This window comes from Oryctolagus cuniculus, chromosome 9 (genome assembly GCF_964237555.1).
Source record: "Oryctolagus cuniculus chromosome 9, mOryCun1.1, whole genome shotgun sequence".
NCBI lineage: Eukaryota > Metazoa > Chordata > Mammalia > Lagomorpha > Leporidae > Oryctolagus > Oryctolagus cuniculus.
The window spans coordinates 412,848-427,999 of NC_091440.1; the positions used below are offsets into that span (position 1 = coordinate 412,848).

At 58.9% G+C, this 15,152-nt stretch overlaps 1 protein-coding gene across 4 annotated transcripts in view; it reads right to left on the bottom strand.

Moving 5' to 3' along the window:
* Positions 1-9,629, bottom strand: part of TMEM255B (transmembrane protein 255B) — a 39,911-nt gene extending 30,282 nt beyond the window's left edge. For 2 of the 4 annotated variants that reach the window (XM_070048532.1, XM_070048529.1), the window contains exons 1-2: positions 9,475-9,629; positions 1,726-1,868 (exon numbers count right to left, since the gene is read on the bottom strand). In XM_070048532.1, coding sequence (XP_069904633.1) covers positions 1,726-1,868; positions 9,475-9,529 — 198 coding nt within the window. In that variant the 5' untranslated portion in view covers positions 9,530-9,629. Of the gene's footprint in view, positions 1-1,725; positions 1,869-2,360; positions 2,524-9,474 lie in introns of all 4 variants that reach the window. The other 2 variants (XM_070048530.1, XM_070048531.1) reach the window with 2 other exon arrangements.
* Positions 9,630-15,152: the final 5,523 nt, after the last annotated feature.

Below are 15,152 nucleotides of genomic sequence, written 5' to 3' on the forward strand. Positions count from 1 at the left end.
GGTGCCCAGGGCCAGGGCCCAGGTGGGGGCTCCGCGTCGCAGCCTTGGCCACCAGGGCTCTGAGAGAGGCCCTGTGTGTCCCAGGAGAGCCTCACTCTTGGCTCCCACAGAGAGACAAGGGTGCTGAGACACTGGGGACACACTGGGGACAGTGCACGCGGCTGTGCTGGCCCCAGAAGCGAAGCCCAGAGGGCCCACGGCTGTGCTGCGATCTGGGCTGCCTGCTAGGATGTGGGCGTGTGGTGTCCACAGCGGTTGGGGAATTCCTATGGAAGGAGAGAAGTCTTTAGGCACTAAGCTTTAAAACGCCACAGTTAAATAGATGAGAATTCAGGCGGGCATGGGACGCGGTGCTGGGTCACCACTTGGGACCCGCGTGTCCCGGGCCAGAGCACCTTGCTCAAGCCCTGGTTCCACTCCCAATCCAGCTTCCTGCTGATGTGCAGCTGAGGCAGCAGAGACCCCCAAGTCCTCGGGTCCTCGTCTCCACGGGGGAGACCCTGCTGCAGCTCCTGGCTCTCTGCTTTGGCCTGGCCCAGCCCTGGCTGTTGTGGGCATTGGAGTGAACCAGTGGATGGAAGATGGCTCTCTGTCTATCATTCCAGTAAATAAATAAAGAATTTTAAATATGTAAAAATGCCATCCAACATAAATGTCTTAAAGTACATCTACATTTCACTGTTTCTTTGTTCTTAGATTTGGGGACCTTCTTTCTGGAATGTTGAGGCATTTCCACATCAGATGCAGTCCCTGTGAGGCCCCTCTGCCCTCGGGTCTCAGCGCTGACACGGGAGGGACTTGAACCAGGTTTCACCAATCATCACTGCAGAGCTGTCTGAGCTAAAGCTAACTCCAGCCGAGGCGGCGGCCAGCCCCTCCCCCCGGGCCTGCGTCTGGTTCCTTGCAAAGCCCTTGGCAGCTGGGCACCTGCCCTTACAGCTGTGTGTGCACTGAGTGAGGTTTTAAGGGAGGGAGTCTTCGATAAGTGAGCCCTGAGGGCCAACCAGGAAACTCAAAGCGCTTGTGAATCACCCGCGGGTGACCGTGCAGCGTTAGGAAGCAGACAAAGGAATACAAAGACGAAGCGAGCACTCTTGATGAAACAGCCCTAGTTACTAAACGTTTCGAAACTCTTCCCCGCACTGCTCTGAGCGAGTGTTATCAGGGTGGGTGACCCTCGGGCTGGGGCGCCTCCTGGGTCAGCAGCACGCCCGGCAGGCGACTCCGCAGAGGCTCCCACGCGAACCACAGCGGCTGGGGAGCTCTTATCAGGCAGTCCTGGTGACTGTGGCTGGGTGGCAGGCACCTGGGCTGCCCCAGATTCCACCTCAGAGCCTGGGATCCCAGCTTCTTGGCGGGAGCCTTTCAGAGCCACTTTCCAAGGCTGTGGAGTTGGCCTTGGTCACCCAGGGCCAAGATCCCGGAGTCAGAGGACTGGGATATCCCCGCCTGTCCAGACATGGCCTGGCCCTCATCCCTGCCTCCACCTCCAATGCTCATAGTGTGAGCTCCTCCCCACACCCTGGACCCTCTGCCCCCTGACCACTGCATTCGTGGGCTCTGGGGCTGGCACGAGGGCATCAGGCAGTGTTATTCTGTGACCACAGCACCATGCAGGTTTCCAAGCCCCCAGCCCCAACTCCGTGGAGCCGGCACAGAACTGTCACCCCCATGGAAGCAAATGCCCAGTCCAGCCGTCCCCCCGCCGTGGCCCCGTGGACTCACGATGATGCCGGGGTAGTAGCCCCCTACGGTCACGTTCTCTGTCCTGGTGGTGGCGGCAAGTCCAACGATCAGTATGAGGATGGACATCCCCAGCAGGGAGCCCACAAACCACAGAGCCGTCCTCTTCCTCTTTTCGAAGCCCTCTGTGGGGAGAGGGGACAAGGAGGGACTCAGTGGGACGAAGGCTTGGGAGTGCATCTCCCTCCCCTCAGGGTCACGCCCCCGCCCCGCCCCGCCCCCGTCCCTAGAGAAGCTTCTAGACCCCCACAGCTTCCCCTGGCTTTCCCTGTGCCCGTGTCTCAGGGCAGGTGCCTGGGAGCTGCTCGACTGCCCCACACGGCTCTCCCCACACCCAAAGGGGCTCTGTGGACCTCACCTGCTCCAGCTCCCCAGCTGCAGGCAGACCGCAGGTGGCCCCTCGTGGGGCTCAGAGCAGTCAGGAACCAGGTACCACCCGATCAGAACAGGAGCCCAAATCATGGGCCCATCAACCTCCCCCAGGGAGGGCCTGACCCAGCCCCCAGCACCAGTGATTGGTTGGTCTGCTCATGACACCACTCAGCTACCATCCCGCTGGACCAGGGAGCTCCAGGGCCTGGGATGGAAATCTCGCTTCCCACCAAGCTGGACCTGACCTGAGCTGCCCTGGTCACTGCCGGGACACAGCATCCGGAAGGCATCAGCCTGGGGTCAGAAGAGCCAAGAGGCGGCGCCTGGAGGGCCCGGGGCATCAGCGGTGGGAGCTGGTCCCCTCTGGGTCTGATCCAGGGTGGTTGGGGCCCTGGTGGCTGACACTTGCTTGTCGTGTTTAGGATGAAGAACAAACGTCTTTGTCACGTCTGAGGTTCTGTGTGATGCAGCCCCGGCCCACAGCCCCACATGTTTCTCCTCACCCATTCCAGCCACCTGACGCCCCTGCCTGTCCTCGGCATCACATTCTGCTGCTGGTGAATCCCAGCACCCGGCTCCTTCCTCCGCACCCTGCGGCCTGCCCAGCCCTGACTCCAACACCACCAGGCCCCACTGCATTTGCTTGCCTGGCACACAGGCCTCGGGAGGGTGGGCAGGGATCCACCTCTCCCCATGGTGCCCTAGGGCTGAGCACTGGGTCAGGTGTTGCACACGCATGTGATTTGGCGGGTAACCCTCTAAGCTTTGCCCCCAGCCCTCCTTCCGCCTACATCCTGAGTCCTCTGAGGACTTGTATCACTGTGACCCACCCAGAGGCAGGCACACAGCCACACACAGAGCGCTTGCTGTGGGCCAGGCCAGCGCGAGTGCACACACACAGATCCTCTTGAAGTCAGTGAGTTAACTGCTCTGTCCACCAACCTGGGGGACCCGGGCCCTGGGCCAGGTTGAGTAGGTCCACACGCGAGTTCCACTCCCCACCCTGACACTCAGTGCCCTGCACCCCAGCCTCACTCCCCCCAATGCTTCCCACCTGAACCTCACTCCCCCCCAATGCCTCCCACCCCAGCCTCACTCCCCCCCGATGCTGCCCACCTGAGCCCCACTCCCCCCAGGTGCCCCACACCCCAGCCTCACTCCCCCTCCCACAGACATCTGGGCCCTGCACCCGGTGCTGTCCGCAGTGGGCTCACACTGAGCTGTCAGTGCCTGAGGTTGGGCAGGGTCGCGGCTGCCTTGCTCTCCAGCACCCATCTCAGCACCAAATGAGCAAATGGGGCTGAAAGAAACCAAGAGTGTGCCAGAGACCATACCGCCTGCCTGGACACCCCGCCGCCCACCTTGCTAGCAAAGCCCTGAGATACAGCCCAGCCTTGGTACAGCTGTGGGACTGAGCGCTGGCCGAGGACGCGGGGTGGGACTTACTGGCAAAGCTCTAAGGAACCTCCTTGGGCCTTCCCGCTTCATCTTTCCTGCTGTCTAGGAGGCAACTACAAAGACAGAGCCCAGCGGCTCCTTTGGACCATGGGGGTCTTGAGAGTGGAAGTCAACATTAACCACAGCAGAGGGGGCAGATGGCCCGGAGTTGCTGTCTCCAAGCCTTCACCAGCAAACAACAAACCTATAAGCCGCTATTGTGGGCGGCCCAGGATTGGTAGTCAAATCAAATTCTGACTGTTGCAGAGACAGGAAGCCTTCCCTTGGTCAGCATCTCCCCGCTGGTCTCCAGGAGGACGGGCAGTGTCTTAGCTCTTTTACCACAGCCATTCACCCTCAGACCACCTGCCTGGCCTGAGGGGCATGGCGACCACACAGCCAAGGCAGAGGCCGTGGCCCTGGGAGAGGACAGATAGAAAACTCAGCCCTGAAGCCACCAGATGGCTTACTTTGGTTGGGTTTTGGAAATTTAAGTCCTCTTGATCCCTGTATGACTCCAAACATAAAAAGGACAAATTAAGAACATGGCAGCTTCCTCCTTCGTGTGTGTACATGCATGTCTGAGTTGCATTGTGTGCAGGGCTGTACACATGCATGTGTGCAGGGATTGTGGCTCCTGGGTCCTCAAAGTGGGACAAGATTGGCTGCCTGAATGCAGGCAGTGCTGCTCGTGGTTCATCTGCCAGGCCCTGCAGGCCCCAGGCCAATCTCTTCTGTGGGGCTTTGGGGTTCAGTCTTGGTCGTCCCACTCCACAGCTCCCCTCTTCTCCCCTCTGACAGGCTGAATCACTTCCAGTGATCACAGGACCTTTGCACATGCGGTCTCCCTGCCAGGTGTTGTTGCCCTCGCCCATCCACTCTTCCAGCCTTACTCAAATGCCAGTGTGGACGCACTGCTCACGGTGGCTCCTCCACTTGCCCCGAGCTCTTCAGTCATCTGTTCACTCACTCGTTTGTCCGTTCACCAATGCACACAGCAGACACCTGTTGAACATGTACTACACGCCAGGTGGCTTCAGGTGCCAGACACACAGCCGTGAGCACAGGGCCATCGTGGCCACGCAGGGGAGGAGCAGACGTGCACTGGGCAAGTGGAGGCCTGGGCATGGCGTGGGCATGGGCATAGCACTGCGAGTCAGCCACAGCCCACCGAGGCCTTGCCAGCCCCGCGCCCAAACTCCACCCCGCGCCTTCGCCTTCCCTCCTCGGTCTCACGATCCTGTCTCCTTCTCCACAGCTCTCATTCTATTTGTGAACAAAAACCAGCTCCAGTCTGGGCTGGGACACACGAAGGTGGCAAGGACATCTTCATCGGGAAAAGGAAGACTGCGGGTTTTCTCTTTTAAGTTACAATATTTAATCTGCTCATGAAAAGCTATGTTTTGTAAATAAAAAGACATTTATAAAGAAGAGAAAATAAAACTCACAGTGACCCCTCCACCAAAACTAGCAGCTGGGGATGTAATCTGTGATCTGTGGTCTTTTTTCAGCATGCCCATGTACTTTTTTAAGCATTTGTTTCCCTCAAATTGAGAGCCAAAATGTCTTATAATCTGCCTTTATTTTTTCACTCAACTCTTGCCATTTGTATAAAGCCCAAACCAAGGGTGTGCATGCTGGCAATAATGGCTGCATCCCAGCCCCAGCCAGCGGCAGGACAGAGGCCCGGTGAGCCGGAGAAGAACCAAGATAGCCAGGTTGGTTACTGGTAGAGAGGTGGATAAGGAGAGGAACAGCAGACACAGAAGTTAAAACTAGGTCTCTTTTAAAAGGTTTATTTGTTTGAAAAGCAAAGTTACAGAAAGATGGAGAGAGGCGGGCGCCACGGCTCACTAGGCTAATCCTCCGCCTGCGGCGCCGGCACACGGGGTTCTAGTCCCGGTTGGGGCGCCGGATTCTGTCCCGGTTGCTCCTCTTCCAGTCCAGCTCTCTGCTGTGGCCTGGGAGTGCAGTGGAGGATGGCCCAAGTGCTTGGGCCCTGCACCCGCGTGGGAAGCCGGGTCACTGAGGGGAGGCCGGGTCTCTGAGGGGAAGCACCTGGCTCCTGGCTTTGGATCAGCGCAGTGCGCTGGCCCCAGTGGCCATTTGGGGGTGAACCAACGGCAAAGGAAGACCTTTCTCTCTGTCTCACTGTCCACTCTGCCTGTCAAAAAAAAAAAAAAAAAAAGATGGAGAGAACGAGAGAGGGAGGGAGAGAGAAAGAGAGAGACAGAGGGAGAGAGAGGTCTTCCATCCGCTGGTTCACTGCTCAGAGGCTGCAATGGCCCCAGCTGGGCCAGGCGGAAGCCAGGAGCCTTTGCCAGGTCAGCTGCATCGCTGCTTTCCCAGGCACACTAGCAGGGAGCTGGATCGGAAGGGAGCAGCTGGGACTGGAACCAGTGCTCACAGGGACGCTGGCCTCTAGGACTGGGGCTTAACCCTTCAGCCACAATGCCAGCCCCTCAAACGATGTCTTCTCGACATTTTAGAAAGTAGTGAAAACTGTGTACACGTGGAAACTGACAAAACCATCCTGAGTGGTGAGGAACCATCATGGGCACCCGCAGTCTGACCACGCTGCCCAGAGAGGCCACAGCCGAGCCTCGCACACTGCAGCACCTCACCTTCGTCCAGGTTCCACCTGTGAGGGCCAAATGCCTGCTGCTTCTCACCCAGCAGTCCCACCTCAGAGGTCTCCCTCCCCCTCACCATGGCCTCCCCTCAGAGACGCAGCTTCCCCTCAGAGACCCGGCCTCCCCCTCAGTGACCCGGCCTCCCACTCAGAGACGTGGCTTCCTCCTCAGAGACCCAGCCTCCCCTCAGAGACCCGGCCTCCCCCTCCCGCTCAGAGACCCGGCCTCCCACTCAGAGACCCGGCTCCCCCTCCCCCTCAGAGACCCGGCCTCCCCTGAGTGACCTGGTCTCCCCTCAGAGACGTGGCTTCCTCCTCAGAGACCCGGCCTCCCCTCAGAGACCCGGACTCCCCTCAGAGACCCGGCCTCCCCTCAGAGACCCGGCCTCCTCCTCAGAGACCCGGCCTCCCCTCAGTGACCTGGTCTCCCCTCAGAGACGTGGCTTCCTCCTCAGAGACCCGGCCTCCCCTCAGAGACCCGGACTCCCCTCAGAGACCCGGCCTCCCCTCAGAGACCCGGCCTCCCCCTCCCCCTCAGAGACCCGGCCTCCCCTCAGAGACCTGGCCTCCCACTCAGAGACCCGGCCTCCCCTCAGAGACCCGGCCTCCCCTCCCCTCAGAGACCCGGCCTCCCCCTCAGAGACCCGGCCTCCCCTCAGAGACCCGGCCTCCCCTCCCCTCAGAGACCCGGCCTCCCCCTCAGAGACCCAGCCTCCCACTCAGAGACCCGGCCTCCCCTCAGAGACCCGGCCTCCCACTCAGAGACCCGGCCTCCCCTCAGAGACCCGGCCTCCCCTCAGAGACCCAGCCTCCCCCTCAGAGACCCGGCTCCCCCTCCCCCTCAGAGACCCGGCTCCCCCTCCCCCTCAGAGACCCGGCCTCCTCCTCAGAAACCTGGCCTCCCCCTCAAAGATCCAGCCTCCCCTCAGAGACCCGGCCTCCCCCTCAGAGATGTGGCTTTTCCCTCAGAGACCCGGCCTCCCCTCAGAGACATGGCCTCCCCCTCAGAGATGTGGCTTCTCCCTCAGAGACACTGTCTCCCCCTCAGAAACCTGGCCTCCCCCTAAGAGACTTGGCCTCCCCCCAGAGACGCAGCCTCCCCCTCAGAGACCCGGCCCCTGCTAAGAGACTTGGCCTCGCCCTCATCAAGGGTCTCGACCAAGGTGGCCTCAGGTTCCAGTTCCCGCCTTTTAAATGCCTGGACGAGCCGCGTTTAGTTAGGGTTCCTGACCACGTCCTGCCAATGCAGCCCTTGAGAAGACGTCAACAGAGCCGCCCTGCTGCCCCACAGCACGGGCAGATGCCTCTCTGGGCCACTTTCTGGTTCTGGACGCCGCAGACCCTGTTGGGCCCTCGGCCGATGTTGTCAGCCCTGCGGTGCACCAGCAAAGTGAGCCGCGCGGCTGTGTCCCCCGGAGCTGGTTTCGCGTCAGCTGTCTGTCTCATTACTCTTTGTCCTGCCCAGTGAGTCGAGACAGGGTCAGCACTTCCGCAGGGGCCCAGGGTGCACGTGAGGTCCAGGCGACGGCGCACACGGACACTAGGAAGGACCCGATCCGCTGACGCAGGGCTAGTGTTCCTTCAGGTATGACGGGGTGACGGCAGGAAGACACACAGGCAGCTGTCTCAATAAACCGCACTTTCGGCTCAGATTGTGGGGAGAAAGGGTCCCCCCTACGAGAGAACCAGACCTCCCCGCGTCTTTCCGCAGCGCTCCTGTCCCTGTGAACGGGATGTTACTGCTGCTGAACCATGAAAGCCGGGGGCCAGCTGGAGCCGGGGGCAGGGGCAGCCCTGGAGTCCAGGAGACTGGAGCTGGGGGCCGTCACCCGCTCCCTGCCTCCTGGAGACGCGTAGGGTACCCCAGTCACGGCTGTGGCCGGGCTCCCTCAGACCCAGACCGGAGCTTGTCCGCCAGGAGCTGGGCGAGAAGCCCTGGGCGTGACGGTGGCTGTGCCCACAGCGAGGTCGGAGTTCTCCCCAGACCTGTGTGCTCCAGGTGCGTCCTGGTTGGAACTTCTCAGGCTGCCCTCCCGCCCCTGCCTGGCTCCCCACCCACCCACCCCGAGCCCAGCAGTCCCCAGCCTCAGCTGGAGGGACCCGGCCCAGGAGCTTGAGGGTACACGTGGCCCTGACTGAAGGGCACAGGTCAGCCCGCAGGGAGCCGGGAAGGCGGGTGTCGCGGCGGGGGGTGGCACAGCAGGACGTGGAAGGGGGCCTGTTAATCCCGTGGGGCCGTCAGGCGTAACCAAGGCAGAGGGTGTGCCTGCAGCCAGCAGTGTGGGACAAGTCAGCGAGGCCAGGGCCCCGCGGCGGGCGGCTGACCAGCGCTGGGTGTTTGCCAGTGCAGGCCGTCCCCTCCTGCGGTCTCAGGCTAAAGCTCCGTGAGAGAGGCGGCCACTTTTAGCCGTCAGGCCGTCCTAACAGAACAATAGCAACCAGTCGACCACTCCTTATCAGTAGCACTGCAGGCGTCCGGTTCCTGGGAATCAAAACACCACGCTGGCAGAGGAGTTTAGCCAGAGTGGCAAATACAGAATGGCTTCTTCTGGGAAAAATCCAGATTATTCCTTCATTATTATTTAAGACATTAATTAGCCTGGTTCTTAAAGAGATATTTCCCAAAAATACTCCAACAGCAGTCACCGGCAAGTCGGCCCCCAGCAGTTTTCTGGGTTTTTTTTGGGGGGGACCGAGCAGCCCCCAGACTGCTGCTCACCGAGAAACCACTTTCCTGCAGGCTCCCAGCCTCATCCCTGCGGGACAGGGACCACACACCCCGCCTGCCTCCTGCCCTGCACGTCCCAGCAGCGAGCCGCAAGGGGAACGCCGGGCCCCTTCCCTGTAGCCAGGCCGCCTGGGGCTGAGGGTCAGGCTTGGCAGCTGGGACGCGGCAGAGGGCTGTGCTGAGGCCAGGCCCTCCCGGGAGCGCTGCAGCCCCCTCGCCGCTTTCAAGCAGGGAGACAAAGTTTTCCCAGAGAACTGTGGAGGCCGAAATGCAGTGGGACAGAGGGGAGAGCAGTCCTGCGTGGGCTGCCCCACTTCCAGCGCTGTGGTCTGTTCTTTGTGATAAAAGAGAGTGCGGACGGGGCAGGAAGAGACAGACACTGAGTCAGAGGGCGACAGGAGACGTGCAGTGTGAGGGTGCGGGAGTGAGCATGGCCCTGTGCCGCTGCAAGTGTCCTAGAGAAATGGCCCGAGGAGGAGGAGGGGGACCTGGCCCTGAGCCCAGAGCCCTCCCACACGCCCCACTGGGAGGTGCTGGGATGCTCCCAGGACCAGCAGCTCACCTGTGGTCTCCAGCAGGGCCATCGGCCCAGGCACAGGCGGCGCTGGTGGCTGCATCACCGGAGGCAACGGGGCCGGCGCCCTCGGCTGGGGCCGCTGCTCCCTGCTCCCTGCTCCCTGCTCGGCTGGCTGCTCCTGTGGCTGCTGGACCAGCCCTCCAGTGTGACACCAGGAGTCCCAAGCTCCGCCCCCTCCACTCCTTGAGTGCCTCTCTCCCACCTCGGCTCCCTCCCCTGCCCCCACTCCCTCCCCTCCTCCCTGCTCCCATCCTGCCCCCCCACCCCAGGCCAAGAAGTGAGGACATTTGGGGTCCTGTGCTGCAGGGAGGCAGAGTCGCCCTGAGGGACACAGGGAGGCCGCTAGGGGCTGGGAGCCAGCTACAAGCAGGGGCACCTGGGACTCGGGCTGGAGGGATGCAGGTCCCTAGGCCAGGACCCCAAGTGACCACCATCCGGTGTTCTCCCTGGGTTGGTTATGGGTTTATCTTCCCGCCAGCAGACAGCAGGGCCACCTCCACCTGCCTTCAGGGATAGGTAGGACTGAAACCCAGCCTTCCTCGCGTGAAGGAATGAACGGGCCAGGCTGGGCCCACTGACACTCCCCCTGCCCCTACCCACTCATGTTCATAACAGCTTCAAAGCTGCCCTGAATAAAATCTGCTGTGGGCAGGCAGGGAGGGGGCTGGGCCGGAGCAGTGACCAGACAGGAGCGCCTCGCGTGGTGGCACAAAAGTCAGCCTTCTGAAGGCTGTCGACTGCATTTAAAAATCTTAAGAGCTGAGGATTTCAGCAGCCACTTCTCAAAGAAAACACTTAAGAGGCCAAGAGTCATGACAGACGCTCTTCCCCCGTGGGTGTGATGAGGCGAAGTCACTGGATATGACAAGGGGACGTCACTGGATATGACTTCTGTTCCAGTGACAGAATCCCGGGGCCAGGCAACATCTGGCGTGGGTGACAGTGTAAGGCCTACACAGCTTGTGCTGCCATGGATCCTACCTGTTGTGGCCACGTGGAAGGGGGAGCTGGAGAGCCAGTGACTCGTCTTCAGGGCGAGGCCAAAGCACACCCTTAGCGCTGCTCTTCAGGACCAAGAGCAGTGGATCCAGGCCCCGGCTGCCATCCGTGTAGCCTAAGGGTTTGTGTTTGGTTTCCGTTTTCTGTGAGCAGAAGCCCTGAGCTCACAGCACATCCACAGCCTAAGTCGTGTGTGCTGCAGACCTATGCAGGAGCGAACCTGAGAAACTCCTCGGAAATCGCCACCCTGGGTTTGGGGCCAGGGTCTTCGTTGTCACACCAAGAGCAAGAGCGACAAAAGAAAACAGGTGCCCCAGCCATGAGACCTTCTGTGCGTCACAGGACAGCTTCATGAATGTGAGGGCAGCCACGGCGTGGGAGGAAGTCCCTGGAGAACATGTGTGGGCAGGGACTTGCACTCAAAACTGCGAGAACTATTAGGAGTCCATCAGTAAAGGACAGTCCACTTGAAAACAGGCAGAGGGTCTGTTGGAACAGACACCTCTCCAGAGAGAGCTGCAGATGGCCATAAGCGCACCAAAAAATGCTCAAACCACTAGCATCAAGAAAATGGCAAATCAAAGCCACAGTGACAGACTCCCTCTGACCCAGCCCGTGGCTAGATTCAAGAGTCAGAGACCAGGTACTGCAGAGGTGAGGAGAACTTGGGCCCTCACACACTGCTGCTGGGAACTGAACCTTGACATGGGCGTCTCACACCGGGCTTGAGTTTCATCCATATTGCAAGACCAGACTTGTTCCTTTGTGTGGCTGGGTGGTATCCACGGTAGGCATGCGGTACTGATCCGCCTGTCTGCGGGTGGGTGCCTCTGTGATACTGAGGCTGTGTGGACGTGCATCTTCTTCTGTCTGGGGCCTAGGCCTCGGAGCGGAAGTGCTGACCACGTGATAGCAGGTGTGTGCTGAGTGAGCTCGCTGGGTCAGAGGTTACTTCACTGGGTCAAGGGCGCAGCACTGCAGGAGTCTGCTGTGGTTCAGTGGGCAGAGCCTGTCCCCTTCTTTCCTCCCTTCACAGCTAGTACCTGACAGCTTAGTACCTGACAGCTAAGTACCTGACTGGTAGTACCGGACAGCTAGTACCTGACAGCTAAGTACCTGACAGCTAGTACCTGACTGCTAGTACCTGGCTGGTAGTACCTGACAGCTAGTACCTGACAGCTAAGTACCTGATAGCTAGTACCTGACTGCTAGTACCTGACTGCTAGTACCTGACAGCTAAGTTCCTGACTGGTAGTACCTGACAGCTAAGTTCCTGACTGCTAGTACCTGACTGGTAGTACCTGACAGCTAGTACCCGACAGCTAAGTTCCTGACTGCTAGTACCTGACAGCTAAGTACCTGACAGCTAGTACCTGACTGCTAGTACCTGACAGCTAAGTTCCTGACTGGTAGTACCTGACAGCTAAGTTCCTGACTGCTAGTACCTGACAGCTAAGTACCTGACAGCTAGTACCTGACAGCTAAGTACCTGACAGCTAGTACCTGACTGCTAGTACCTGGCTGGTAGTACCTGACAGCTAGTACCTGACAGCTAAGTACCTGATAGCTAGTACCTGACTGCTAGTACCTGACTGCTAGTACCTGACAGCTAAGTTCCTGACTGGTAGTACCTGACAGCTAAGTTCCTGACTGCTAGTACCTGACAGCTAAGTACCTGACAGCTAGTACCTGACAGCTAAGTACCTGACAGCTAGTACCTGACTGCTAGTACCTGACAGCTAGTACCTGACTGCTAGTACCTGACAGCTAAGTAACTGACTGCTAGTACCTGACAGGTAGTACCTGACTGCTAGTACCCGACAGCTAGTACCTGACTGCTAGTACCTGACAGGTAGTACCTGACAGCTAAGTACCTGACAGCTAGTACCTGACAGCTAAGTTCCTGACTGGTAGTACCTGACAGCTAAGTTCCTGACTGCTAGTACCTGACTGCTAGTACCTGACAGCTAGTACCTGACAGCTAGTACCTGACAGGTAGTACCTGACTGCTAGTACCTGACTGCTAGTACCTGACAGCTAGTACCTGACTGCTAGTACCTGACTGCTAGTACCTGACTGCTAGTACCTGACAGCTAAGCACCTGACTGGTAGTACCTGACTGGTAGTACCTGACAGCTAGTACCTGACTGCTAGTACCTGACTGCTAGTACCTGACAGCTAGTACCTGACAGCTAGTACCTGACTGCTAGTACCTGACTGCTAGTACCTGACAGCTAAGTACCTGACTGGTGGAAATCCCCAGGTAGATGTGATGAAGAAACAGAGTAAACTTCACTTCTGATGCTGATTTCTACCTCCTGCCAGTGGTGCCCTCGCCTGAGAACCAGGGCAGGGAGACCCCTCACGCTGTCTGGCTGGAGGGCCCACCAAATGATTTGAGCAGGCAGACGTCACCAAGAAACCCTAAAACAATAACGGGGGCTCCCCCAGCTCCAAGAAGACAGGGGTTAAAATCCTAAAAAAGATTAGCAGGCGGCTGGCACTGTGGTATTGTAGGTTAAGCCTCCGCCGGCAGCGCGGGCATTCCATATAGGCACCAGTTTGTGTCCCGGCTGCTCCACTTCTGACCCAGTGTGCTGCTATGGCCTGGGAAAGCAGTGGAAGATGGCCCAAGTGCTGGGCCCCTGCACTCATGTGGGAGACCCAGGGGAAACTCCTGACCTCACATCAGAACAGCCCAGCTCGGCTGTTGTGGCCATTTGGGGAGTGAATCAGCAGATAAAAGATCTCTCTCTCTCTCTCTCTCTCTCTCTCTCTCTCTGTAACGTTGCCTCTCAAATAAGTAAATAAATCTTTAAAAAATCTAATATGTGCACCTATGTCAACCACCGCCCAGCTCAGTTACTCCTGCTTGTTACAGAGCCATCTGCTTCTTGGTCCTGTGCAGGTGGGAGTCCCCACAAGTGTGCACCTGGTCTCAGCAGCTCTCAGGAGTCCGTGGAATGCTGTCAGCTGAACACGAGTCCATCCTGTAACCAAATAGCTCATGAAATGAGGCACCACGATGAATTATGCAAACCCAGGCATCGGGGAAGCCGAAGTGGCCGCTGCCTGTCTACGACCAGGTGTGGGGTGAGGAGGAACAAGCCAGAGAGTTCTCAGAGACGTGAACCTTTTAAGTTAAGAACACCATCAGAGCCTCACTGGAAGGTCTTTGTAGCCACGAAACTCCAGGGCTGGCTAACGAGCCTGAGCAGGGAGGCACCAGCGTGCCCCAGACCAGTCCTGTTCCCCATGGGAAGATGGAGCTGCACTCGCCCGCCTCTCCCAGCCTTGAACCTGGTGGCCGCCAGGGAGTCCACTGTCTCCGGCTGAGCCGTAGCCTACAAGGCCCACAGTGCAGCCGCTGCCACTGCACCGCCCTGCAGCACAGGGAGAGCTGCGCCCTGCGCAGACAGCGAAACAAGACCCCGCTCCCCTGCTGGGCTGCGAGCCGTGGCGCGGGTTCAGTGTCAGGCAACAGCTGCTGCCAGGTGCTTCCCGGGAACCACGGCGACGGGACAGGGCCATGGCGGTGAAGGTTTTCCTCCAACGCAGCCCGCACAGGGCACCTGTTCTCAGTGACTCTCCACATGTGCTCACATTGCAACCCAGAGGCGGGCCGAGGGGGACGCTTGCTGCTCTGATGGGGAATTCAGTATTGGTGTCTGAAACATCAAATCAAGCCTTTGTGTCTTCCCTTTAAATCGGAAGGCACTGGAAGCCATTTGGTGTTGCTTCCACGTGTCGTCCATGAGGTTTTCCTTTCAAAATCACTGGTCCCTCAGTCCCTGTGTTGATCCCCAGTAGTGGCACGTTCACACGTGTAAATACAGAGCACACTGATGCCCCATTACAAAATAGCACACGCTTTGGCTCAGCCCATCTCGCGATGGTTGGACTGTGAGCAAGAAGACAGAACAAGAGCCGGCTGGGCCGGCAGGGAGTGTGCCTTTGTCCCCTTGTGTGTGTGACAGAGCACGCAGACGGTATTGGGCTACTAGTCTGTGGCTCTGGAAGCCAAGGGCATGGACCAGCATCTGCTCAGCTGCTGTCGAGGGCCCTGTGGTGGGCAGTGACGTCACACCTCAACACAGAGTGAGGGCACTGGCTCCCCATGTGCTGTCATGGGGCAGGTTCGGAGGGAACACATCCAGGCCACGTGGCTGCCTTAGGGATGAAGTGGTGAGGGCCAGAGAGAAGACTGGTAGCCAAGACCTTCCATCTGTATACACATGACACTGTGTAACAGGCAGTAAACATCAAGTGCAACAGATTAGCAACTTCGGCAAAAACCTCCCAGAGGCTCCCCTAACCTGAATTTCAGATAACAACAAAGGTTTTTCATACCCGTGAGTCCCAGATGCAGCACAGGACGACTCACACCTGAGAAGGGCTTGTTTATCTGATGGATGCCCTGTGCTTGCCTGTGGCTGCTGTCCCCACCCCGGCAGCGCAAGTCCAAGTCCTGGCAGCCACGGGTGGATGGTAGCCACCGGGAACCACTCCATCCAGGGCCAGTAGAACCCCAAGCAGATTAAGATGGGCAGAGAAACAACAGAATGAGCTCTTTCTCCAGAGTGTCGTGAAGTCAAACAGCAACGACCTAATAAGTGCCCACACCACTGACAACAGGCAGCACATGGGTGAGGGCCTGCTCGCGT